Source organism: Sus scrofa, chromosome 13, assembly GCF_000003025.6.
Source record: "Sus scrofa isolate TJ Tabasco breed Duroc chromosome 13, Sscrofa11.1, whole genome shotgun sequence".
Taxonomy (NCBI): Eukaryota; Metazoa; Chordata; class Mammalia; order Artiodactyla; family Suidae; genus Sus; species Sus scrofa.
Genome location: NC_010455.5, coordinates 65961972 through 65985954, shown reverse-complemented (window position 1 = coordinate 65985954; position 23983 = coordinate 65961972). Strand labels below are relative to the sequence as shown.

At 51.4% G+C, this 23983-nt stretch overlaps 1 protein-coding gene across 4 annotated transcripts in view; it reads right to left on the bottom strand.

The window, feature by feature from the left end:
* MTMR14 (myotubularin related protein 14) overlaps positions 1 to 23983 on the bottom strand; it is a 45712-nt gene that overhangs the window by 8277 nt on the left and 13452 nt on the right. For 3 of the 4 annotated variants that reach the window (XR_002337651.1, XM_013981948.2, XM_021069291.1), the window contains exons 4-17: positions 21506 to 21581; positions 21153 to 21213; positions 19531 to 19653; positions 18537 to 18610; positions 13165 to 13235; positions 12322 to 12396; positions 8952 to 9018; positions 7742 to 7827; positions 7396 to 7472; positions 7152 to 7188; positions 4657 to 4727; positions 3908 to 3966; positions 3608 to 3746; positions 2240 to 2419 (exon numbers count right to left, since the gene is read on the bottom strand). Coding sequence is in view for 3 of the 4 variants with exons in the window: in XM_013981948.2 (XP_013837402.2) it covers positions 2240 to 2419; positions 3608 to 3746; positions 3908 to 3966; positions 4657 to 4727; positions 7152 to 7188; positions 7396 to 7472; positions 7742 to 7827; positions 8952 to 9018; positions 12322 to 12396; positions 13165 to 13235; positions 18537 to 18610; positions 19531 to 19653; positions 21153 to 21213; positions 21506 to 21581 (1196 nt within the window). In the remaining variant the exon portion in view is untranslated. The remainder of the gene's footprint in view (positions 1 to 2239; positions 2420 to 3607; positions 3747 to 3907; positions 3967 to 4656; positions 4728 to 7151; positions 7189 to 7395; positions 7473 to 7741; positions 7828 to 8951; positions 9019 to 12321; positions 12397 to 13164; positions 13236 to 18536; positions 18611 to 19530; positions 19654 to 21152; positions 21214 to 21505; positions 21582 to 23983) is intronic. The other variant, XM_021069293.1, reaches the window with a different exon arrangement.

The window sequence follows — 23983 nt, the reverse complement described above, 5'->3', positions numbered from 1 at the left end:
CTCAACTTCAAAAGAGGCTTCAACAGTTCCTTTCACAGGGAAATCCTGTCTCAAAAGAGATATGCTTGTGGTATTTGGGAATATGGAGCATATGAAACCAGAGAATGCATATTGTGAGAGCAATTTTGGCTGTCACAGAGAGTTTTACTAAGGGGTTTCTTTCCATATAGTTCCCCCTGTGGCATTAAAAAGCTGACTGTCTACTGCCACATAAGAGAAGCACAAAAGCTAAGACAGGATCCCTCAGGCACTTTAAAAGAGACTAAGTTAATGTTAATGGAAATATATAATTAGAATGCTTCAAATCTGAGTAATCTAGTCTTTCAAAATCTGGCAAACAAGCATCCAATCCAGAACCTTGCTGCCTGGTCAGCCCAGACTGGCTGCAAGCAGGCACTCCCAGAATAGATCAGCGAAGCTATCAAATGCCACACAGCAGTGCACCCCACGCCTTTCCAAGGTCTTATGCCCCACTTTGGTCCACTTATCCCAGCCTCCTTGACCAGGCCTTGGTTCACAGGGCTGTGAGATGAGGACGATACCCCCAATCCACTTCAGCCCCCCAAGGGAGGGGCCCTGGTGGCCATCCTGAACCAGCCACAAGCATCTAAGCCACCCAGTGCAGGTGGTGGAGCACCGCTGAGACTGAGGGAAACGATCTTAAGACTGGAGACTAGGGTCTTTTTGTCAGGAAGAAGGGAAAGGTAAAAAGCTGGAGTGTATGATGGGGTGCTGTCTCAGTGGAGGAGCCCCCAGCTGGGGACAGTTAAGAGCAAACTACAACCTAGAGGACAAGAGCAATCTTCTGGCTTCCTCTCCAGTTGTCCAGCAATGTCGCACAGGCAGAAAAGGAGACAGGGATGATGAGCAAGAGCTCCAGCCCAGAAGAGCAAGGGTCGTGCAGTCCTGTGCAGCCCAGAGGAAAGCTTCGCGTGCAGACAAGCGTGGCACATGGGGAACGCGAACGAGCACGGCACGTGGACTTATTGGCCTGGCACCATCTCTGCTCGGCCGCTGCCACCAGACCCATGGGGGTGGAGGGGCTGTAGCCTTTGTTTGACAGACAGCTCCTGTGCTGACACAGCAGTGCTCCAGGCTGAAGGGCTCACCTTCAGAGGCAAGCACACAGGAGCCCTCTGGACAGTGGAGCTGCTACTCACCACAGCTGACCCACCAGCCTATGTGGGGAGGGTGCTCTTCCCCACCTTCCTCCATTGCCGGCTTTTACCCAGAAAGGAAAAACGGGAGGATAGCGATGGGAGGAGAGCTCAAGTTTTGGGTCTTTCCTTGCAATACGCTTGTGACCCTGGGGCTCAGTTTCCTCTTTGATAACAGGTGTGCTATAAGGAAAGAGCTAAAATTCTGGAGCAGCATCCACAGAGCTGGGCTTGCATCTGGAGTGGACTCCACCACTCATCTTTCTGCTAAATGTCTCTTTCTCCCTGGAATTTATTAAGGACCTCCTGAGTTACAGACTGCTTTGCTCTCTCCAGAAGGACCAGACATTCTCAAGGCTTTGGAAAATAAAGTTATTCACAAGGTTCCTTCCTTGGGGGGTATGACATGGAAAAGTGGCAAGCAGTCAGCCAGGAAATGCTTTCCCCAAATGCCAGGCCATCCCTCAAATCTAAGACCTGCCCAATGCTCAGCTTTAATCTCATCTAGGAAACATCATTTCTGTAGCACACTCCAGCAACACCTGTCTGCCCTGGCTGAACTGCTCCCTTTCCAGGTATGTGGTCTCCAGAGCCACACACATTTAGCCTCGCTCTCTGCTGTTTGTTTTCCTCAGTACCCCACCAACTGAAATGAGGAATCTGAGAGCCAGAGGCAACTCTGAGGATCTAGCTCCATCTCTATAATTGGAATGTGAGGTCCACAGGGGCCGAGACCTGGCAAAGGCATCAGGTGAAGCAGTCTCAGTGCCCTGCCTATCATCTCACACCTGCTGGATTCCCCATCTGAACCCCCAGGGCTCCAGGAAAGACAAGTCTCAAAGTACTCTAAAACCAGCCCTTGCACTGTATCCCAACATTTACCCATCCTCCAAACAGCGGGTGAGCCTGAAGGTTGTCAAGCCCTCTGGCCCCCTGGGTATACTGCCTACCAGGCCACACACCCTGGGGCCCTGACCTAAGACACCACCTGTGGTACCAGCTTAGGTGCTGGGACCCATTCTCCAGCCTTATTAAGAGTGAAGGGCTAGCCCCCCCACCATTAGGACTTTGGAACTCCTCACCTGGGCTTGGGGACCTCCAGGGGACTGCTACCCATCCTGAAAAAGTTGTCAGAATGGTTCGAGGATGAGGAGCTGGAGGACTTGGCTTCCACCAGCCCCTGGTGGGAAAACAGGCGGTCCTCTGAGGACTGTGGCCGGTTCCAGAGCACACTCTGTGGAGAGGACGAGTGGCTCTTCCTCCTGCAGTGGAAAGACAGGGCTGGTGGCTAAGGGGCCACCTCAGGCAAGCCCTCTGCCCACTTGTTCTGAATCTCAGGGCCCAGTTTTTACTTCCACTGGAGAAATGCCACAGGGAAGTGGACACCCATCCGCACTCCCTGGGGCCTGGCCATGGACAAGAGCTGGGTGTTCACACAGACTGTGGCACCCAAACAATAATGGCCTTACTGGCCTCAGTGCACATGCCAGAAAGTGAATATTCTTTTTTTTTTTTTCTTTTTAAGACCTCACCCAAGGCATATGGAACTTCCTGGGCCAAGGATTGAATCCGAGCTGCAGCAACACCCAATCCTTTAACCCACTGTGCTAGGCTGGGGATCAAACCCATGCCTGCATAGCGAGCCAAGCAGCTGCTATCAGATTCTTAACCCACTGTGCCACAGCGGGAACTCCAGAATTTTTTTTTTCTTTTTCTGTCTTTTTAAGCCAGCAACCACGGCATATGGAAGTTCCCAGGCTAGGGTTCAGATTGGAGCTGTAGCTGCCGGCCTACACCACAGCCACAGCAACACTGGATCCAAGCCACATCAGACCTACACCACAGCTGACAGCAATGCCAGATCCTTAACCCACTGAGTGAGGCCAGGGATCGAACCTGAATTCTCATGGATACTAGTCAGGTTTCTTACTGCTGAGCCACAATGGGAATTTCCAGAAATGGATTCTTAAGAAACACTATAGTGCCCTCCCTTCCCTCCAAATATTATACATAACCTTGAGCCCTTTGTCTGTTGAGGAAAGCATGTGATTCTCAAAGGAGCTGACCCCAAACAACCTCCCAATTCCCAATCATCATTGAGTACTCACCCCCTTTATCCTTCTTCTAAGCTGCCCACCCCCATCTCCTAGGCAAACCACACAAAGGAGTGCCCCCGGGGAGGCCCTTTAGCACCAGCCTCCCCTCACCCCACCCAGTGCTGCAGCTTCTTCCTTCATCCCACAGGGAGCCCCAGCCCTGTATGCTCTCAGGCCACACGGCAGTGCCCCTCACCAACCAGATGGCTGGCCTCTGAGGCCCAGGAGTGACAGCAGGGCAGGGAGCTGAGCTCTCAGCACCACAGTCGGGGGCCCCTTTGTTCCTGGGGCTCCCTGGAGCCAGAGCTCAGGGTCCCAGCTGTGAGCAAACTTAATTCCAGCCTGGCTCCTCACCAAGCTGCCTGAGTCTGTGCTCCTGCAGGGACCAACTCCACAGTCTCATAGGTGAAGCTCCCGGCGGCTCCCGGAGAGCTCTCCATGACCAGAGAGAAGTCGCTGCCAAGGCTGGTGGTGCTGCCACGGTCCTTTCGTCCTGAAAGAAGCCAGTGCTGTCAGTCAGCACATTATCTTCTCCCACTATGGCACCCACCTCTTCTACACAATACAGCTGGAAAAAGAAGTTTCTAGAACAGTCCCTGCGTGTTGTATACTCAGAAGATGCATAGAGCAAGTCTGCTGGGGCCCATGACTCACTCAGCATGCAGATATCTTCCACGGTGAAGCCTGCATCCCGGGCTGGCAAACTCTTCCTCCTGTAAACAGAAGCCAGAATGGTGAACTCCAGATTGGGCTAGGACGCCTCTGTCTCCTCTATGCTGTCTATCTGGGGCAGAAGCTCCAGTTCACAGGAAACTCATGGAGACAAGTCCTACCTACAGTGTTGCAAAAGGCCAGGCCCACTTCTGGGAGGTGAGCAAAGCCTGCCTGCTCCCTATCAGCTCAGCCCCTCAGAGTTCAAGTAGGGCCCAACACACTAGGAGCTTGCATTTGGAAGGCAAGGGAATGCAGAAGACACCTATTCTCACAGGAGTCCTAAAGTAACTGCCAGGCAAGATCCTGTGTTTCCCAGGCTGGATGCAGACTTTGCTCTGTGGTGCTGGGCTGGGCAGACCAGTAGCCTAGGCGGGGCTGCAATCGGCTCAGGCCAGAAAGTCTTTTGCCTTGGGGTGGCATGGGGAGTGGGGAGACCTCCTGTCCTTGGGCTGGCTTTTCCCTGCAGCAATGCTCCCTGCTCTCCTTGTACAAGATGAGCCTCTTTCTTCACCCACTGGCCTTCTCCAGGTACTCCTACCTGCCCTCAGAGGGAAGGCAGGGAACAGGAGGCCAGCCTGTCAAGCATGCAGGGAAGCAGGGCAGGGTAAGACAGCGAGCCAGACCCCGCCTGCTCTGGTACAGCCCTGCCCAGAGCCTTGGTTCTGGTGTGAGGGCAGGCCTCCCCGTACCTCTGTGTCTTCAGAGCAGAGAACTCCTCAGAGATGATATGCTTCAAAAAATTGAAGCAGAAGAAGAAAATCTGAAGAAGAGACCAAAAAGCAGCACATGTGAGAAGACAGCCTTCTCCAGAGAGAAGGTTCAAGGTGGCAGAACTTTCAGAAGAGGGCAGCCAGTGACCTTGTTCAACCCCCTGCTGGACAGCAGCCTGGCTCTAGACACCCCGCTGGATACTGTGGGGCAGAAATAGCATGGGAGATGGAAGGCTTAGCAGGTCGGGCAGGTGTGCTTAGACCTGGATGGGCAGGAAGGGACTGTTTCTCTCCTGAGAATGTAAGACGTGAGCTGGTGATGCTTCAAACTACCTGCAACTCAACACACATGTTCTCAAGCTATTGAAAAGGATGGAGACAGTAGCTTCTCCCCTCAGCCTCTCCTGGGAAGCCTAGGGAGAGGCAGACAGCTGGGGAGAGAGAATTTAGGACAAGATTAATGGACATGGCAGCAGCACAATGGAAGGGAAAGGGATCTGATTTGTAGGGGGAAATACCCAGAAGCAGTAGTTTAGGAGAACCAGGGTTGAGAGGCAGCCACTACCTGGCCCACAGCCTGCATTGCTCACAAACGGGAAGGGGCAGGACTAAGTCTGAGGGGGGCTGGGGCAGGAGGAAGCTCCTGACCTCTGACCCCACATCACCACCCCTACTTCTGTGAGCAAATTCTCTCTTCTCCCCTCCAGTCAGTGCCCTAGTCCAACAGGCCTCCATGAAGCACATACAAATGCAGTTTTTAAGCAAACTCCCCAGTGATTCTGAAAGGTGTGGTCCGTCAACCCCTCACTTGGAAAAATATCCATAGGGTATCCTAGAGCCCCCCACCCCACCCCACATGATTTCTTCCAAAAATAAAAAAGGAGGGAGGCTGTCCAGGTGAGGTCAGTATGAAAACTAAATAAATGTCTTCACCACAGACTTTTTACTTTTTTTTTTTTTCTGCTGCACATGTGGTGTATAGAAGTTCCTGGACCAGGGATCAAACCTGCACCACAGCAGTAGCTAGAACCACAGCAGTGACAATGCTGGATCCTTAACCCACTGATCCACAAGGAAACTCCTGGACTTTTTACTCTTTAATATTCAAATATGCTCTGTGAGCCTCAAAGGCAAAGAAGGGTTGTGGAGTGATATTTACTAGGCCCCAGCTTTTCCTACTTTTTATTTTTTACAGTATCAGTGTCTTGAGTACATGGGGGTAGGGAAAGGAGGGCTAGGAGAAAGGCCCCCATCCTGTCAACCTTCTCAGCTGAGGACTCCGTCTTGTTTATGCTGAGACATGGCCAGGGTTTGAATCCAGAACCCCATGGACTGAGCCTCAGCCCCTGCCCAATCTCTGAAAATGGAATCTGGCTTGCTCTGGGGTGGGCAGACAGCATAGAGGGCAGACCTGAGGCATCAGCACCAGCAGGTCTCAAAATGAGAGGCTGAGAAGGGGCTTGATGTGCCAATTTCACTGCCAAAGTCACTGCCTCTGACAGAGTTTGGGATGGCCTCTGAGAAACAGGCTTAAGAGTTCTGCAGCCCTGGCAGATGCGATAAGTGCTCAGGAGAGGAGATTTGGAAGGGGAAAGAAGTGGCCGAGAGGGAGGAACAAAAGCAGGCACAAGATAAGATGCTCAGAGAGAGGCAACCTCAGGAGGGTGAGAAAGAGGCCTCAGGAAAATGGGATGGGGTGGGGCAGAAAGAGCCAACAGTACGTGGGCGTCTGGACTCATTCTCTCCCTGAGGCAGCAGGATCGACACCAAGAACTCAAGGTTAATCACATCACCCAAGGTCACCCAGGTGATACGACTCCGTGTGTGTGTGTGTGTGTGTGTGTGTGTGTGTGTGTGTGTGTGTGTGTGTGTGTGTGTGTGTGTGTGTGTTTAAGTAACAGGCAGAAAACAAGCATATTAAAGAGGCAAAGACTGGGAAAAGCAGCCAAAAGGACGAGGCATGGACGGGGCAGAGAGGAGAGAGGGACAGCACCTGACAGGAAGGGGACCCACAGCCTACTGGCGTGTCTGGTCTGGGGCTGGGCTGGTGATGAGGAGCGGGCAGGACCCTTGTGCATGGACGGCCCTGGGGCTTAAAAGCTGCCAAGCAGGTGAGATGAGAGAAGAGAGGACAGGGAAGAGCTTCCATAATTTTGCTGGAAGGATGAGGATGCACAGGAAAGGCCTTGGAAACTGGTTTCAGAGCTGAGTGCAGAAAACAAGGTCACGGTAAAAAGGACAGTGCGGAGGAGGCAGAGGACTGACATGTGAAGGTGATAGGGAACCTCTGAACCTCAGAGCCGGGCTACTGTGCTGGTGCTTTTCCTGCCAGGCTGCCTGACTCTAGCACACACCAGGCAAGGAACCGCCTCCAAAGTGGACCAAGAGAGACCATCACCCTGACCCTCTCGTGAGTGGAGGTGCCAGAGTTTGCGGGCCCTGATGAGCACTCGCACGCCACGAGTGGTACCCACCTCCTCTCCTTTGCTGAGCCGATCTACCAACATGTGCCTGAAACAAGAAGGTGAGGAGTCAAAGCCCAGACAGGAGGACAGAGGGGGATTGGAGCCACAGGGACAGCACGTGGGGTGGGCCTGATCAGCACCTTCTGTCTTCACCTTTGACCCTGTCACAGGAGCCCCCACACCCACACACATAAAAATGCAGTTCCCAACGTACGGCTCCCATCCCACCGCCTGACAGTCCCCACAGGCTCACCCAAAGAGGAACCAGTCATAGGCCACAGTCAGGTAGAGGATCTCAGCAGGCTTCAGGGATGCGTGAATGAGCCCATCCTGGAGGAGATGGGGACATGTGCCCAGATCAGAAAGAAGCCTCCCCATGACAGCCTCCTCTCCACGCCACAGCCATAGACCCAGTGACACCAGGCTGCCAGCAGCCTCAGGAGCAGGATTAAACACCACACCTGCTCTGGACACTGAAGGGCCCTCTGCTTAGAAGACAGTCCAAGGGTAGAACCTGGTAGGGCCTCCAAACACGCTCCCCACACCCCGTCCCACCCCCCATCCCCCTGGACCCCATGGCCTCACCCATCTGTACTCACAGCCCACAGGGAAAGGCGCAGGAGAGAGATGAAGAGCGGTGTCCGATCCCAACCTGAGATGCAGTGAACCAGCAGTCCGCTGTCATCTACTCGTGAATGGAGCAGACATGGGCTGATGAGAGGGCATGTGCTGCTGCCCTGACCAGGCCACCCCACACCCACAGCCTAGCTCCAGGGGCTGCCAACCTGACCACAGTGACCAGTTGAAGGATGGGTACCTGACCCAAACTGAGGCAATAAGCATGAGTTCCAGGACAGAGGCTGCCTCTCTCTTCCAGAAGAGGTAAGATGGCAGGAAACCAAGTCTGGAACGCGTCCCACCACGAGGCTAACTGAACAGTGGGTATGAGAGAGTCTCTGTGGAATTTGTTGGGCACCTGCCTCTGCTCTTGGGCCTTCCTGGTTGTATAAATGAATACCTTTCCACTTGCTCAAGCAAGTGTGATCACACAGAAGTCCCAATTAATACAGGGGAATCAGAGTCAGGCTGCCCTACGACACTGAGCATGACGGGCTTATCCAGTCAATACAGCCAAACTGGCTGGAGAATCATCCAGAGAACAGGCCTTGCACGGCTTGTGTGTGCCCAGAAGGGAGGCAGGACTCTCTGTCACCTTTCTGAACTGGAAGAGGCCACTGTGGCCCCCATACAAGGCTGATACTCAAAGCTCAAGACCAGCTGACCCAGTGCACAAACACCCTGTGTGTGGTTCAGATGATAACAAGTTCATAATTTTGTTTTCTGGGATTTTGAGAACATAGAATAAAATCTTCCATTAACAAGGGATTCCCCAAATCCTTATCCCAAAGAGCAACCGGTGGGCATATGGCCCCAGTAAACACACATCTGCCATGTCAGGACCTGGGAACACCCAGAGAATACAATGGCTTAAGGTGAGCAGAGGCAGGAGTTCACGCTGTAGCTCAGCAGTAACGAACCTGACTAGGATCCATGAGGACGCAGGTTTGATCCCTGTCCTCGTTCAGTGGGTTAAGGATCTGGTGTTGTCATGAGCTGTGGTGTAGGTTGCAGACATAGCTTGGATCTAGCATTGCTGTGGCTGTGGTGTAGCCCGGCAGCTATAGCTCCAGTTCAACCCCTAGCCTGGGAACGTCCATGTGCCATAGGTGTGGCCCTCAAAAGAAAAAAAAATTTTTAAATAAAAAATAAAAAAATAAAAAATAAAAAGGCAGGTAGAGGAAAACTCACCGTCACTATTAATTATAGAAAGCAGCAGTTTCAGGTAGTTTTGTGTTTGTTGTACTAGATCCCAACTCTGTTGGAGAAGAAAAATAAAAGTATTCTAGGAATAGATATTTAACACAGGGAACAAAGTATTTAAAAAATAAAATGCTAAGAGTAATTCTGGGGCAAGAAGTGGCCCAAGCTCTTGGTCACAGGTGACAGGTTGAAGATCCCAGACTCACTGAGACCTTGCCCCCCACCTCTCCCTGCACCCTCAGTGCTCTAACCCAACCTGATGGTGAGGATGGGGAAACCACACACAGGCCTGGGCAACCCACAGCCCCATACCAGCAGCAGCAGCAGCAGCAGCAGACGGGAATTAGCCTTTGAGCCCTGGTCTCCTGGCACAGCTGTCCAGGGAGTTAACAGAAGCAAACAAAGAGCCGTGAGCCCAGGGCCACTGTCACCAAATGGGAAGAGCCATTTCTTCATCTGCTATCATATCACAGGAACTAAGGAGTATCAACTTTCGCATCAGTCACATTTAATTCACTTTTTAATGCTACTCCCTGCATACTGTCTCTTCATGATTAATAAATGAGGTCTGTTTGGTAGACAAAAATCTCTTAAAACTGGAGGCCCATGGGAGACAAAAAATAAGCAAACACCATGGAGATCGGAACCTCTGTTGTAGCCTGAGCAAAAGGTCTAGACTAGATGCTCAGAGAAATAGTCCACGTTGGAATCCGGAACTCCAGGGAGGGGCCTGACCCAGTTCTGTGTCCCCTTCCCCCTAGCTGGGGACAGTCTCTCAACAGGACTACTTCTCAGTGTCTGCAGCTGAGCAGGGAGGGCGGGGGATGCCAGCAAGAGCGCTCCCATGGGGGGCGAACATAGCACCTGTAATTGGAATGGTTTTCCCTGGAACTGAAAACAGGCTCATTTACCTGACCCTCCCACGCCCCTGGAGAGTCCTGACCCACTTTGAGCAGCTCCAGAGGAAGCTACTGTAGCACTGCGCTCATCACGTTATTATCCACACCAGCTCAGGGGTCCCTCCACATCTGGTTCAACGTGTCAGACCTGCCACTGCCAAGAGATTTCCTCTGAGCTGTGATTTTTGTGGGCTGAGGAAGAGCAGGAGGGGTGAGAGCTATATAGCTGATAGTCTGGGGAGGCCAGGCAGGTGGGCAGTGACCAAGGATGAGTCTGCAGGGCCCCACAACCATGGCGGTGATTTGAGGGGGCCAGGGAGTGGCAGCAGACACCACCGGCCACTGGGTCCAGGGCAGGGAGCGCTGGGCTGGCAGAGGCCCGAGGTCACACAGTTGAGCTGAGTTGAGTAGACCCAGCCCTGTGTCTACCTCATTCACTCAATGGTGAATCAATGGGATTTGGCCATGGGTGGGGGAGGAAGAGCAACCAGATCTCCAGCCTGTGCCTCCATGGTGGAAGGCCTGGGAGTGCTGCAGGTTGGGGCCAATTCTGTTTTGAACTGGTAGCTTGAGGTTGAGGTGGCTGCACGAAGGGACCCATGGAGGTGAGGTAGGTGTGGATGGCCAGGAGAGGGCTAATGGAGGAGAGGAGAGATGGACCTGGAGGCTGAGGGCACCCATGATGAAGGGGCTGAAAGGGCAGAGCCCACGTCTGGCTGAGCAACACTGGAGGGGCAGCAGAAGCCGTGCTCCGCTGCTCCCGTATCTGGAATGTTAAGAGCGTTCACCCCCTGAGCTAGCAAGCCAGTAGCCTACTTCCTAATCATCACCATCATCCAACTGGTCTGGCATTTCAGTTAGGAGAACATGTTCATGAAGTGATCATATCTGAACCTCGTCACAACTCAGAAATAGGCGTTGCCCAGTCCACTTTTTGACGGAAGTGAGGGTACTTCTCAAGGCCACAGAGCCCTGTGAAGAGACCAGTGAGCTCATGTCCAAAGCCTCCATCCACTAGCAGACCTCACTTCGAGGGACCTTCCCAGAGACAAACATCCTTGGCAGCACCAATATGACACTGGCAATACCACCCTGCGGTTGGTACTGCTGGGGAAGCAATTCTCAGACCCACTCTCTACACATAAGGGGAAAGAACAGTACCAGAAGGAGAGTGACAGGGGCTGGAGGGGCCTGTTTGAAGGCTCTGCACACAGCAAGCTCAGAAGCAGGCCTGCGAGTTCCTCTGGCTACCCTACCTGTCTAGGGACAGCCTGGGACTTCAGGGCAGGAGACATACCCTCCTAACCCCCACCCTGTTCCTTCTCTAGGCCTCTGGGGCACAACAAACAACTCGCCTGCTCTGCTTCCTAAGGCTCCTCTCCCAGAGAAACATCTGCAGGGAGAAGAGCCAATACCACTCAGACACGTTCACTCAAACTGTCTCGGAGCATCTGCTCTGTGGCCAGGGGCTGGATGGACAAGATACAACAGGATAAAAGCAAGGCCTCTAGCTTCACAGACCTAGTGATACTGGAGCACAAAGCTGCCTAACAGGAAGAGTTCAGGGCTGGACAGATGTGTCCAGACTGGGGGTTAGGATCAACGAGGAGGGAAACAGGATGCTTTCAAGGTATTCACTGGCTCAGCTTTTCCAGCTTAGGCTGGTTTCAGGGCTGGGAGGCACAAGCCATGGGAGACGTGGAAGCGGTTCTTGAAATCTCTAATTCAGGGCTGTGGCTCAGTGGGAAACTCCAAGGTGGACATGCCCAGCGGCTGACGGGAATGTAGATGCAGGCATCCAGCCCAGCGGGGATGTGGGAGAGCAGGCACGTCAGGGAAGGCTTCCTGGAGTGGACATCTGAGCCAAATCAACCAGCCAAGAGGAGGTGGGGAGGGCCAGCCACACGGAGGGCTCAGCTGTGGGGAAGGCAGTGGGAAGAATGAGGCTACTTGTCCTGGCTGAGGCAAGTGGCACCAGGACTGCTAACGGCCTGTGGGCCTGGATGGTGGGCTAAAGATGGTATCGATATGAATTCATCGAGTCAGACCAGGGCCCCTTCCTTGGCACACATGACAGAGGAGAGAAGCACAATGGAAATATCTTTAAGGTTTCTATAATCAAATCAGGTCAGGCAGCTCCATACTTCCTGTGAAAGAACACACATTTAAAAGGTAAAATAAAAAAAGCCACTGAAGCCCAGAGCTGGAAAAGCAGACTCCATGAGGTCCTCCTCTGGAAACAGAAACCCCTAGTGGATGTAAATCTTTGAGTGAGTCACGTTCAGAAAGCTTTGATTTTCTGGGCCAAGAGCAAATCAGGAGAGAGTTAAACAAAGAAGCAGCTCCTCCCTTCCTAGGCTGTCAGAGGTCAGAGAGCACGAGCCAGGCTGCCTCTGCCTGGAGACTTGTGGGGCAGGCACCAGGGGTCCCCTCGGCGCCCTCCCTTATACTACTCTCACCTGATACTGGCTCCAGTCAATGTTCAGAGAGCAAGTCAGGAAGTCGGGGATGCTCAGGGGGGCATCGACGTAGTCCTGGGGGCAGAAAGACACCATGAGACACGGGTGGGCCACCAGGAGAAACCCCAGGGACTGGGCAGGCCGAGCCCCTGAAGCTGTGGCTACCACAGGCAGGCCAGATATCCTCCCACAGTGCTTGCCTTCTCTGTGCCACCCTGTGAGTGACAGCTTAAAAAATTCAAGGGACCAGGAGTTCCCACTGTGGTGCAGTGGGTTAAGGATCTGGCTTGTCTCTGGCTAGTCTTTATGGCGTTTCCACAGCTGGGGTGTAGGTCACAGATGTGGCTCAGATTTGATTGTTGGCCCAGGGAACTTCCATAAGCTGTGAGTGTGACTGAAAAAGAAAAAAATGAAAAACAAAAAAAACCTCAAGGGACAAAATACTGCTGTCAAGTGGAACTTTTTAGTTGGCCGTTCAAGTATTTGCTGCTGAGATGGGGTGATCAATTGTATTCAGCCTGACAGCTCCTGTGCCTGCTCCCAGTAATTTGGGAAAAAGCAGACTGCTGCTCCTGCTCTTTCCACAGAGGGTGAGCAAAGCAGAAGGACTTCCACCTTGTCCCTAAAAGCTCCTTTAAAGAAATAGAGAAAGAAAGGGGGAGAGGAATATGTGACTAATGAGAGTTTAAACATGTAAATACAAGGAGAAAAGGGAGAGAAACAACCGAGACTCATTCAGGGAAGAGAAGAGAAACGGTAGTTGTTTTCCTTCAAAAGATTACTAGCTGGTGCCCCTTCACAAAGAAACATAAGACCCAAGTTGAAGAAAGCTATTCTTCATACCTGCTTCCAGTTAAAAATAAGCCCTTCAGCCATGTAATCCCGATCCTTATATTCCTTGAAAAATTCACAGCCTGGAAAAGAGGGCAGAATTATGGCACCACCCTTCCCAGCCCCGTCTCCTGAGATGCCCCTGAGTGCTGAAGGACCGAGGCGGCCGCCAGCTCATACACTCCACACCGGGCCCCAGAGGAGGCCCAAAGCTGACATGAGTGGGGACCAGGGCCGATGGGGGAGAGCTGGGGAACCAGCCTCCACACTCCTTGAGCTTCTAGTCACAGCCCTTCCTGATGAGGTACTGCCTGCCCACACACCTCTGTAGCTCTCTCCACCTCTGCTCACCAGCCGTTGGTCATTTCTCATTTCAAGTCCCTTGGTCCTAGGTGTCACTGAAGTGCCAACAGCCAGCAAACAAAAATGTGGCTTATAACATGAGCCCCACCAATACTTTCTCAGCAATGTACTTCGTTTCAGAGGCTCACCCTCTTATCTCTCTAACAGAGGCACACTTTGGAGATATCCTGGGTTCATCTCCAGCCCGCCACAATAAAGCAAATACTGCAACAAAGCAAGTCACACAAATATTCTGGTTTCCCAGTATATATAAGCTATGTTTACACTATTAAATCTGCAACAGCATTATGTCTAACAAAAATGTATATACCTTAAATAAAAAATACTTTATTGCTAAAAAATGCTGACCATAATCTGAGTCTACTTTGAGCTGCAGCAGTAACATTAGAGATCACTGATCACAGGTCACTATAACAAATGTTGTAATAATGAAAGTTTGAAACAGTTTGAGAATTATCAAAATATAACAGACACATGAAGTGCACACACACTGTTGGAAGAATGGTGCCAAAAGACTTGACACGGGGTTGCTACAAAAAATGAAATACAGGAAGTCCCCTTGTGGCATGGCAGGCTAAGAATCTTGCATTGCTGCAGCTGTGGTACAAGTTGCAGCTGCAACGCAGGCTGCAGTCTTGGTGTAGGTTTGATCCCTAGCCCAGGAACTTCTTCATGCCACGGGTGCAGCCAAAAAAATAAAAAAATTATTTTAAAAAGTGGGCGTTCCCTTTGTGGCATAGTGGAAATGAATCTCACTAGCATCTATGAAGATGCAGGTTTGAACTGTGGCCTTGCTCAGTGGGTTAAGGATCCAGCATTGCTGTGAGCTGTGGTGTAGGTCGTAGACTCGACCCAGATTTCACGTGGCTGTGGCTGTGGCTGTGGCTGTGGCCAGCAGCTGTTCGCAATTAAACCCCTAGTCTGGGAACCTCCAAATGCTGCAGGAGCGGACCTAAAAAAAAAAAAAAAAGAAAAAAGAAAGAACAATTAAAAAAAAAAGTGGGAGTTCCCTTTGTGGCTCACCAGTTAATGATCCCTACTAGGATCCATGAGAATGTGGGTTCGATCTCTGTCCTCGCTCAGTGGGTTAAGGATCTGGCATTGCCACGAGCTATGGTATAGGTCACAGATGCGGCTCAGATCTGGAGTTGCTATGGCTGTGGTATAGGCCTGTAGCACTGCAGCTCCAACTCGACCCCTAGCCTGGGAACTTCCATATGCCTTGGGTGAGGCCCTAAAAAAAAAGCAACATGTCAAGCGTAACAGTGTACCAACCTCCCAGGCTTTCGGTGAGGACTGGACACCCTCACGTTGGAGAGGCCCACAGACAGTGCCTGAAATGTGACAAGTGCTCAGGGGATACTTCCATCTCCAACAAACCTTGCTAAGATACGCTTTCTATATCATCTGCTAGAAAAATTTAGAAACTCCACCAGGGTAAGAGCTCAGGAACACAGAGAACAACTGGAGAGAAAAGGGCCTTGGCAATATTCCCAGCTTCAAACCTCAGGCTTTCACTTCGCCTCTGTGACTCAAACAAGTTAACCTCTCTCTCCAAGCCTTGATTTTCTCATTTGTAAAGTTGTTAAGGATAAGCTAAAACAGAACATATAAAACACCTGGCAAAGCACTGGTACAAGTGACAGCATGCTGGTGCCATCGTCATGCTGCTGCTGCAGTGATAGCCCAGTGCAGCTGAGCTCTGCAGCTTGCACCCCAGGGTCGTGGGCCAGAGAGTGCCGAAAGCAGCTTCCTGCGCACCCTCCAGAGAGCATCTGGCTCTGGCCACAGGTCCAAGCCTGGTGAGGTCCCCAAAGGCAACAAAACAGTTGCCTGAATTCTGTCAAAGCAGCCACAGGCCACAGACATTCACAGAACTCTCCAGCTGCTCTTGGACCAGCCTGTGTGCCCCACAGACCTGGCTCTCACCCCCAACACAGTCCTGCATCTGATCCCCTGGCCTCATGGCTGACTTGGAAGTCAGGAAACAATCCTTAGCTATAACACCTCAGCCTATTCTGGGTGCCTCACTGGGAGAAAGAAATCTGTCAGACAGATGTCCTGAGCTTATAAACCCAGGTTGAGAAGAGACACCAATTATCTCTCAGAACACCCGTGAAGAGCTCTGTTTTCCCAAACTTGAGTGCTCAAATCAACACTGCAGGCTCTGGGCTGAGCTCTGACTGGTTTCTGACACAGAAGCAATTTACTGTGAGAAATGGAGAGAATTAAAACAGATTCGGTACCCTAGGAGATGCCCTGAGTTTCATTACCTGCGTGGGCTTCGAGGCCCATTGAGAGGCAAAGGGACAGGACCAAGAGTGAAGTGAGGACGGCCGTTCGCTCAAGAAGGAACCACAGCAGACACGCGCTGGGGAGTTTTCGGCCTGTCTATTTTGGTGCCCTGAGGAAGTGCTCCCAGAACACTTCTCATTTTCAAGGGCCAGTCTAAGCCAAAATTAGTTTGACTGAGTTAGAACGTATAGCACCACAGTTCCTGTCTGGGCTTCAAAGCCATCAGAGGGCTCAACAGAGACCCCTGAAATGGCAGCAGAGTGCACTTCAGGACTTGGTTTGCATGATGGCAATTTTGTTCCTCTCCCTTGGTGTGCAGGAATATAAGCATGTAAAGAAATTCAAACACAGCAGGTAAAAAAAAGTGCTCCTCCTGCCCCCTCACCCGGGTGTACAATGGCACCCCCTGCCCCGGGCTTTCTTGTTCTTATTGCTCCCCCTTACTCGCCCCTCAACACACACACGACTATCAGATATGGTATGTAAATATTTGGGGAAGAGGGTAAAAAAACTCACACATAGATGGTATCATCTTACCATCTTGGCAAATTTCTTTCTTACCCTTTGGTGTGCTTTTTCTCTGACTGTTGAGACTGTGCTATTTAATTTCATATCTTGCTTATTAGTACCTTTTCTTTTTATCTTTTTTTTTGTCTTTCTAGGGCCGCACCTGCAACATATGGAGGTTCCAGGGCTAGGGGTCTAATCGAAGCTACAGCTGCCGGGCTATACCACAGCCACAGCAACTCAGGATCTGAACCTTGACTATGACCTACACAACTCACGGCAATGCTGGATCCCCAACCCACTGAGTGAGGCCAGGGATCGAACCTGCATCCTCCTGGATTCTAGTGTCAGATTCATTTCTGCTGAGCCATGACAGGAACTCCTAAGCATTTTTCTATGATAATGTAATATCTCATGCTACTAGTGATGGCTCTATCATCATTTACATAATCATTACTCTGAACACTGAAAACAGTTCCCATGTGTGGCTGGTATAAACACACATGATGGGAGTTCCTGTCGTGGCTCAGTGGTTAACGAATCCGACTAGGAACCATAAGGTTGCAGGTTCGATCCCTGGCCTTGCTCAATGGGTTAAGGATCCGGCATTGCCGTGAGCTGTGGTGTAGGTCACAGATGCGGCTCGGATCCCACATTGCTGTGGCTGTGGCATAGGCCGGCAGCTACAGCTCTGATTAGACCTCTAGCCTGGGAACCTCCATATACCTTTTCTAGGAGCAGCCCTAGAAAAGACAAAAAGACAAAAAAATAAAATAAAATAAACACACATGATGAACATCTTCAGCCCCAAGCTGGCTGGATTATGGATCAAAGGGTGGTAATATTTTGGGAGTCCTGTAACAAGTTGCCAAACCACAGCAGAAAGGATACTGCTACTTCTGTGGAGCGAAACAGTTTTTCCTAAACCAAGTCCTACTTAGGACCTGAATACAAATAAAGAAAGCTGATGCCTGGTTCCTTGTCCACACAGACCTTGCCTGCTGGGCAGACGACCCCCAAAGCATCCCCTTAGAGTCAGGAGCCTGGTTTAAAGACCAGCTTTAGAGCTACATGATGAGCGCTACAGTGCAGACCCTGAGGGGACACCCTTGTCGTGATACAGCTCTGGCCCCACAGAGCCCACGGCATCATCGTCACGGTCTGCACCTGCCCAAAGTGACCCTTTCCTCCTGTATAACCTCCACTCAGCCTGATGTCTATGATGGGCCTGGCACTTTAAAGTAAGCACCATTATCCTCATTTCATGAAGGATGAGACCAGTGCTCAGACAGGTTAAGGGGACTCGTTCAAGGACACAGTGCTGGAGCTGAGATCCATGCCCAGCTCTACATGCCACAAATGCTAATCTGGCAGAGAAGAGTGAGGAGAGACTCCAATGGAGGCCCATGTTGAGAGCCAGGCTAGCTGGGGGCATGGCTGGAATACCATAAGCTCTAACCCATGAGGATACCCTCTCCACACCGGACACTGGATGAGCCTGAGCTTCTTCTAAGAAGGCCTCCTGGCTACACAGTGACCTGCTGTCACCGTCTGCTCTTGCTATTGGCTACATAGTTCCAAGGAGACAGGATCCAGCACAGGATGGAAGGCAGATGCTAGTGCTGAGAAGCAGAAGAGAGGTTTCAAGGAGAAAGAGGTCACTTCCTGCTGTCTGCTGACAGTCTGAAGCTGATGTTAGCGCTCTAATACCTCCCTGAACAAGCAGGTGTTGCCAGCAAGCTTAAATGCTACCAACTGGACCAACACAGCTTTGTTATCCAGCACAGAGAGCACTGGCCTGGCCCCAAGTCGCATACACTTCTGTGTGCCAGAGACAAAGCAGCCGACTATGTGTACACCAAAGTGTTCTGTGAAGGGTGAGGCCACCAACCACGTGCAACAGGAGACAGTGCTTATGTCCTCTACCATCCCCAACAGCTAGCGCAGCACAGCGGGCTGCTGACAGGGAGGACCGACGAGTCATCTCACAGGGAAGCACTCTGACAAAAGTGATCTTGTCTAATCCTTACAAAACCCTGGGCTGGGCAGCTGAAGTAACTGGCTCCAGGCTGCAGTCAGGCACACCTGAGCCAGGATCCTGCGCCCTCCCAGGATGGCGTCCTATCCCAGCATGAGACACCAGGGCCTAGAGGCACCCTCCGAGAGCCCCCAGCCCTAGGAAGCTTGTCCTTTGCCTGGACCCTGAAAAGAGCCCCTACCTGGGTATGGGATGGAGAGGAGAGTGAAGTCGGCGTAGCGCTGGGCTTTGTCCACCTTCTCGGAGGAGGTTACACTACAAAACAGGAAACATGTAAAGCATCACAAGGCACACACACTTTTCCCCATGAGCGTCTAACAGCTGGAATCATCCTCCTGCTACAGGAACTACTCTTCAGAGTGAGGAACCATTCCTCCGGCAGAACTTGGCTGCCGCCTACCCTAACTCACCAGGTGAGGGCTTCTTCTCCCCAGCACTGCCGCACACGCAATGGAACCCAAGATGCAGAACCACCTTCCGTCTAAGTCCCACAAACGACTCTGACCCAGAGGGCAGAGTGAGCTAGGAGCAAAAAGCCATGACACTGTCCATAAGGGACCCTAAGGGGGACTGTCACCCCTACCCCCTTTTCAACATTCACTGAGAACACTCCCAAATGGCACCTGAGAGACGCAGGGCCATGCTGACAGGCGACAGAGGGCCAGGGGAACACTTGGGCATCTGCTGATGGCTGAGCTGCACCTTAGACCCCAGCAAGTCTTATTTTCTAAGACAAACTCTGCATAATTAAAAGCTGCTATTATAAAACATAAATAAACAACACTTTGGAAAAATCCCCCAAATGTCATCACCATAGCCCAGGCTCCATTTTATGAAATTTTGCCTTATTTTATGAAGATTTGGTCCATATGGGACATAAAAATTGAGTAAATGCTGATTCTGTGGATCCACTTTAAGAGACTCTAATCTAATCCGCTCTGTGCAGCAGAGCACAGGTCAAAGACACACCTCCTCACTATTAGCTGGACCACCTTGGGCAGGAGATTGAACCTCTCCGTGCTTCAGTTCCCCCCTGGCAAGAGAGGGAGACTTGAAACCTGCCTTGTGGGGCCATGTGAAGATCCAGTAACTGCTCTGTGCCATCACCGACCCCCCACCCCCGTGCCTGTGACTACAGTGCCTCCACCCACTCGGGAGGGGTGCCCTGCACTCACTTCATGCCAAACTTCACCTTCTTGTTCTCCACCATCAGGTCACAGATGTATTTGACTGACAGGTACCGGAGCAGCTTGATGTCATAGCCTCTGACCTTATCAAAAAGATGCGTGTCGGAACTTCTGAAACAAAGAGCCAGAGGGAGAAGCTGCGTGGCGCATTTACTCACAGAGGTCTGGGGGTGGGGGCCGTGTTCAAGGAGGTGTGGGTACCACTTCTTCTACAGAAGAACTTCTGTTCCCTTGTCCAGAAGAGGGAGGGAGGGCCAAGACAGGACAACTGATGGCAGGGAAGGTGACTTTCTAAGAGATTATCTCACTCTCTGGGGCGAATTTCAAAGAGGAGCAATCTGCAGCTGGAACGGGAAAGGGCTTTTTGGCACTGCTTGACATTAAGCCAGAAGACTCAAGATAATCTCTGAGTTTTAAAAAGCAGCAGGCTAGTGGCTGATGGACTCTTTGAGCTTCCATTGGAGTTTATCTCTCTCCATCCTCCACCCTTCCCCCATTTGTGATCATTTTTAGCCATATGACTTGCTCAAAACGTAACAGATTAAAATTCTCATTGGGAGATGGACTTTTTAGAGATATTTTATCAACTGATTGTGAAATTCAAGCAAGTGAATTCCCTCTACTTAGAAGGCCCATGAAGCAAGGAGAAAGATAAAATTTTCCTAATCCCCAGGAAGCCTTCTGATCAGCCATACAGATAAAGGCAAAAGCAGAACGAGTAACAGTCATCACTAATTTTTTTTAAAGCCCACTACTTTGCTGTCCCCAGCAGACTCCCTGCCAAGAACAGTGTCTGCTGTGGGAGATGGCCTGGCTGGGGCAGAGGTTACCTATTCCCGGGGGAAGAGCCCAGCATTCTTGAGCACAAGCCAGAACCACTGCTCTGGGAATTAATGGGCAGAAGCGGGCGTAGTGAGATGCCTTTTGATGCAACAAGCCATGATTTTGGGGCCACTGATCTGATTAGGGTGCTGCTGTGCATTCCAGAGACGCCTGACACCAGTCAGAGACTTTCCACATGGTACAGACCATGCAAAAGAGCTTTTCCAAAATATCCATTACTGTTGTTCTCTAAAAATATTAGGAAAAGAGGTAGGAAGAGAGGAGCCAGCCCATTCCTTCCCCTCAAGGGGGCCTAAAATACAACTCTGTACCCAGCTCTCATGGCACCTGTCACACATGGCTGGGAAGCTGCAAGTGCCATGGCATCCATGATGGGACACAGCCCTCGCCCTGGGCCTCGGCACCAGGCATACTAGGCATCACCTGCCAGGCCAGACGTTAGCAGCCTGGCAACCATGGGGCCTGAAGACACACACAGATGTCTGGCCCCTGTCCTGGCCCTGTGGTGCCAGGAACCCCAGGGCTGGGGCACTCTCCCTGGGATCCTGGTGAGCAGGGAATCCAGAAAGTCAGCTTTGGGGTGAAGCTACAGGATGGGCTTCAACAACCCTGTTTCAGAGGCATGGACTTGGTGGCGGGAGAGAGGGAGCCAATCCACGTACCTGGACCACTGAGGAGGTCCCAACCAATCAGTGTGAAAACGGCCACCACTGGTCAGGAACCATGGCCCCCCGCCCAGCCCCGACACATAACAGCCTGGCACTGACCTAAGAGCACCATCCTCCTCTGTGACGTCCTCCACATCCGCCCAGGCGTCGTCTGCACCCCCTGCAGGAGAAGCCTGTGGTCATTGCCGAGGAGGTGGTGGCCAGGGCTTCCGCATCAGCCTCCTCCCAGCTCCCTGTCTCTCAGCACCAGAGGCTCCACAGGCTGGCAGTTTTCTTCATCCCAAGCATCACAAGAGAGGAAGAAAGGCAGGACCCCAGACTCCTTTGCTCCCCGCAACCACCAAATTGTTGGCACCCTCCATCTAGGCCACTGAGGCTTTTTGGGGTGGCTGTTCTCCACAACAGGGCTCCTGCTCTTAGTCACGGGTTGACATGGGGACCTCAAGGCTCACCTGAGAAAATATAGTTGTAGCCGGTGCGTCCATACAGCTCCCCCCATCCGGCAAGGGTAGCCGACCTGCAAATGTGCTGAGAGAGAAACCGCATTTTCAGGGTCAGGTGGTTTTCTAGTGTTTTGTTTGTTTTTCTTTTTTCTTTTAAGGGCCGCACCTGTGGCACATGGAAGTTACCAGGCTAAGGGTCAAATCAGAGCTATAGCTGCTGGCCTACAAAACAGCCACAGCAATGCCAGATTTGAGTCCAGTTTGCAACCTACACCGCAGCTCACAGCAATGGCGGATCCTTAACCCAGTGCATGAGGCCAGGGATCAAACCCTCATCCTTATGGATACAGTCAGGTTCGTAACCCACTGAGCTACAGTGGGAACTCTGGTTTTCCAGAATTTTTTGGTTCTATTTTTCTAGAGATGTAACTGACATATGACACTGTGTAAGTCCAAGGTGTGCTGATTTGACACCTCCAGTTAGCTAACCCCTGCATCATGTCACCCAATTACCACTTCTTTTTTGTAGTGAAAATTTTAAAATCTTCTCTTTGCAACTTTCAAGTATATAACACAGTATTATAAGACAAGCATTTATTCATCTCATTAACCGGAAGTTTGCGCCCTGTGACCAACAGATGCTTTTCTTTTTTTTTGGTCTTTTTGCTATTTCTTGGGCCGCTCCCACGGCATATGGAGGTTCCCAGGCTAGCGGTCGAATCAGAGCTGTAGCCACCAGCCCACGCCAGAGCCACAGCAACGCGGGATCCGAGCCGCGTCTGCAACCTACACCACAGCTCACGGCAACGCCGGATCGTTAACCCACTGAGCAAGGGCAGGGATCGAACCCACAACCTCATGGTTCCTAGTCGGATTCGTTAACCACTGCGCCACGACGGGAACTCCAACAGATGCTTTTCTGAAGTGAATGCCTGGAAGGCACACCTGTGACTGCTCTCGTCATTCCTGACCAGCAAAATGGGTGCAGGAACACTTCCCCAAGTTTTCTCAGCATCAAGGCCATAGCTATCAGTCTGAGATATGCTTAGAATTTAACCCACTGCCTGTCAAGGGGTTCTATCTCCTGAATTAGAGGCACCAGAGCGTTAGTTACTAACAGTAATGAGGAGATTCAGTGGATGGTGTGTGTGTACCTGGGTAACACCTGGTGGTTATCACACGTATATGTGTGCTGGGCATGGAACTGAAATATTTATACCACTTCTCGATGAATTTTCACAAGCCCATGACGCAGATGTGACAGGTGGCACGACTGTTGCTACTTCCCAGATGACAAGGATACAGACAGTGACAAGGAGTTGACAAGGGGGCACAGAGAGATGCAGTGATGCCTAAGGTCCCACGATGAGGGTGTAGCTGGGATCTGATGGTACCTCCCTCCCTCCCAAGACTGTGTGCTTCCCATTACCCGAACTGTTCAGCACAGGGATGGACAATCTTTAGCTGGAGGGTCAATTAAGGGAGCAATGTTTGGGGGCTTTTTTTGCTTTTCAGGGCTGCACCTGGGGCATAAGTCCCAGGCTAGGGATCAAATCAGACCTGCAGCTGCTGGCCTACACCATAGCCACAGCAACGCTGGATCCTTGACCCACAGAGAAAGACCAGAGATCAAACCTGCATCCTCATGGATCCTAGTCAGATTTGTTTCCGCCACACCACACTCCCAGGGGGCTTTTTTTTTTTTTTTTTTTTTAAAGAAATCATAAATTCTGTCTTCTCTGCATCAAGGAAATATAATAGCTCTTACTGCTTACATAACACTTTTACTCTTCCTCATCACTGAAGGAGAGCTAGAATTCTAGCAACCCGGCAACTGGCATGAGCTGGATCTTTTTTTTTTTTTGCCACGCCCATGACATGTGGGAGTTGCAGGCCAGGGATCCAACCTGAACCACAGCAGTAACCAGAGCCACAGAAGTGACAAAGCCATATCCTTAACCCACTGAGCTGCCAGCCTCCCAGGCTGAATCTTTATAAACTGTGTTTGATGAGATCCAGAAGGGTTGGGGAAATGGGAGGAGATACCTGGTGACCACAGGGTTTAACTAAAGGCTGGAGGTGGCAGTGAGGGTGACTGGGAGATTACCCTAGAGAGAGGGTGTGAAGGCATTTTTGAATGGGTCACACAGGCTTTGTGGGCCCCTAGAAGACTGCAAAATACTGCCCGAGGGCTTCTCCTTCTCCACCATGTAAGATAATAGGAAAGTTTTGCTGCTACAGGAAAGGAGCGTGGTGAGAATCGGCAGGTCATCACCTGGCTTTCTGAGGTGGTGGCAGCCTGGGGCAGGAGAAGCTAATAGAAAAGAAACCTGGCTACACCCTGGGGCAGGGTGGGGCAATTTTCCAGTGCTGAGGGCAACAATGGATTTGGGGGAAGGCTGTCCCGGAAACTATGAAGAAGGGCTTGGGTAGAGAGTCCTGCTGGCCTGAGCAGGATGCACTCTGTGGGGGCTGCTTCACTCTTTC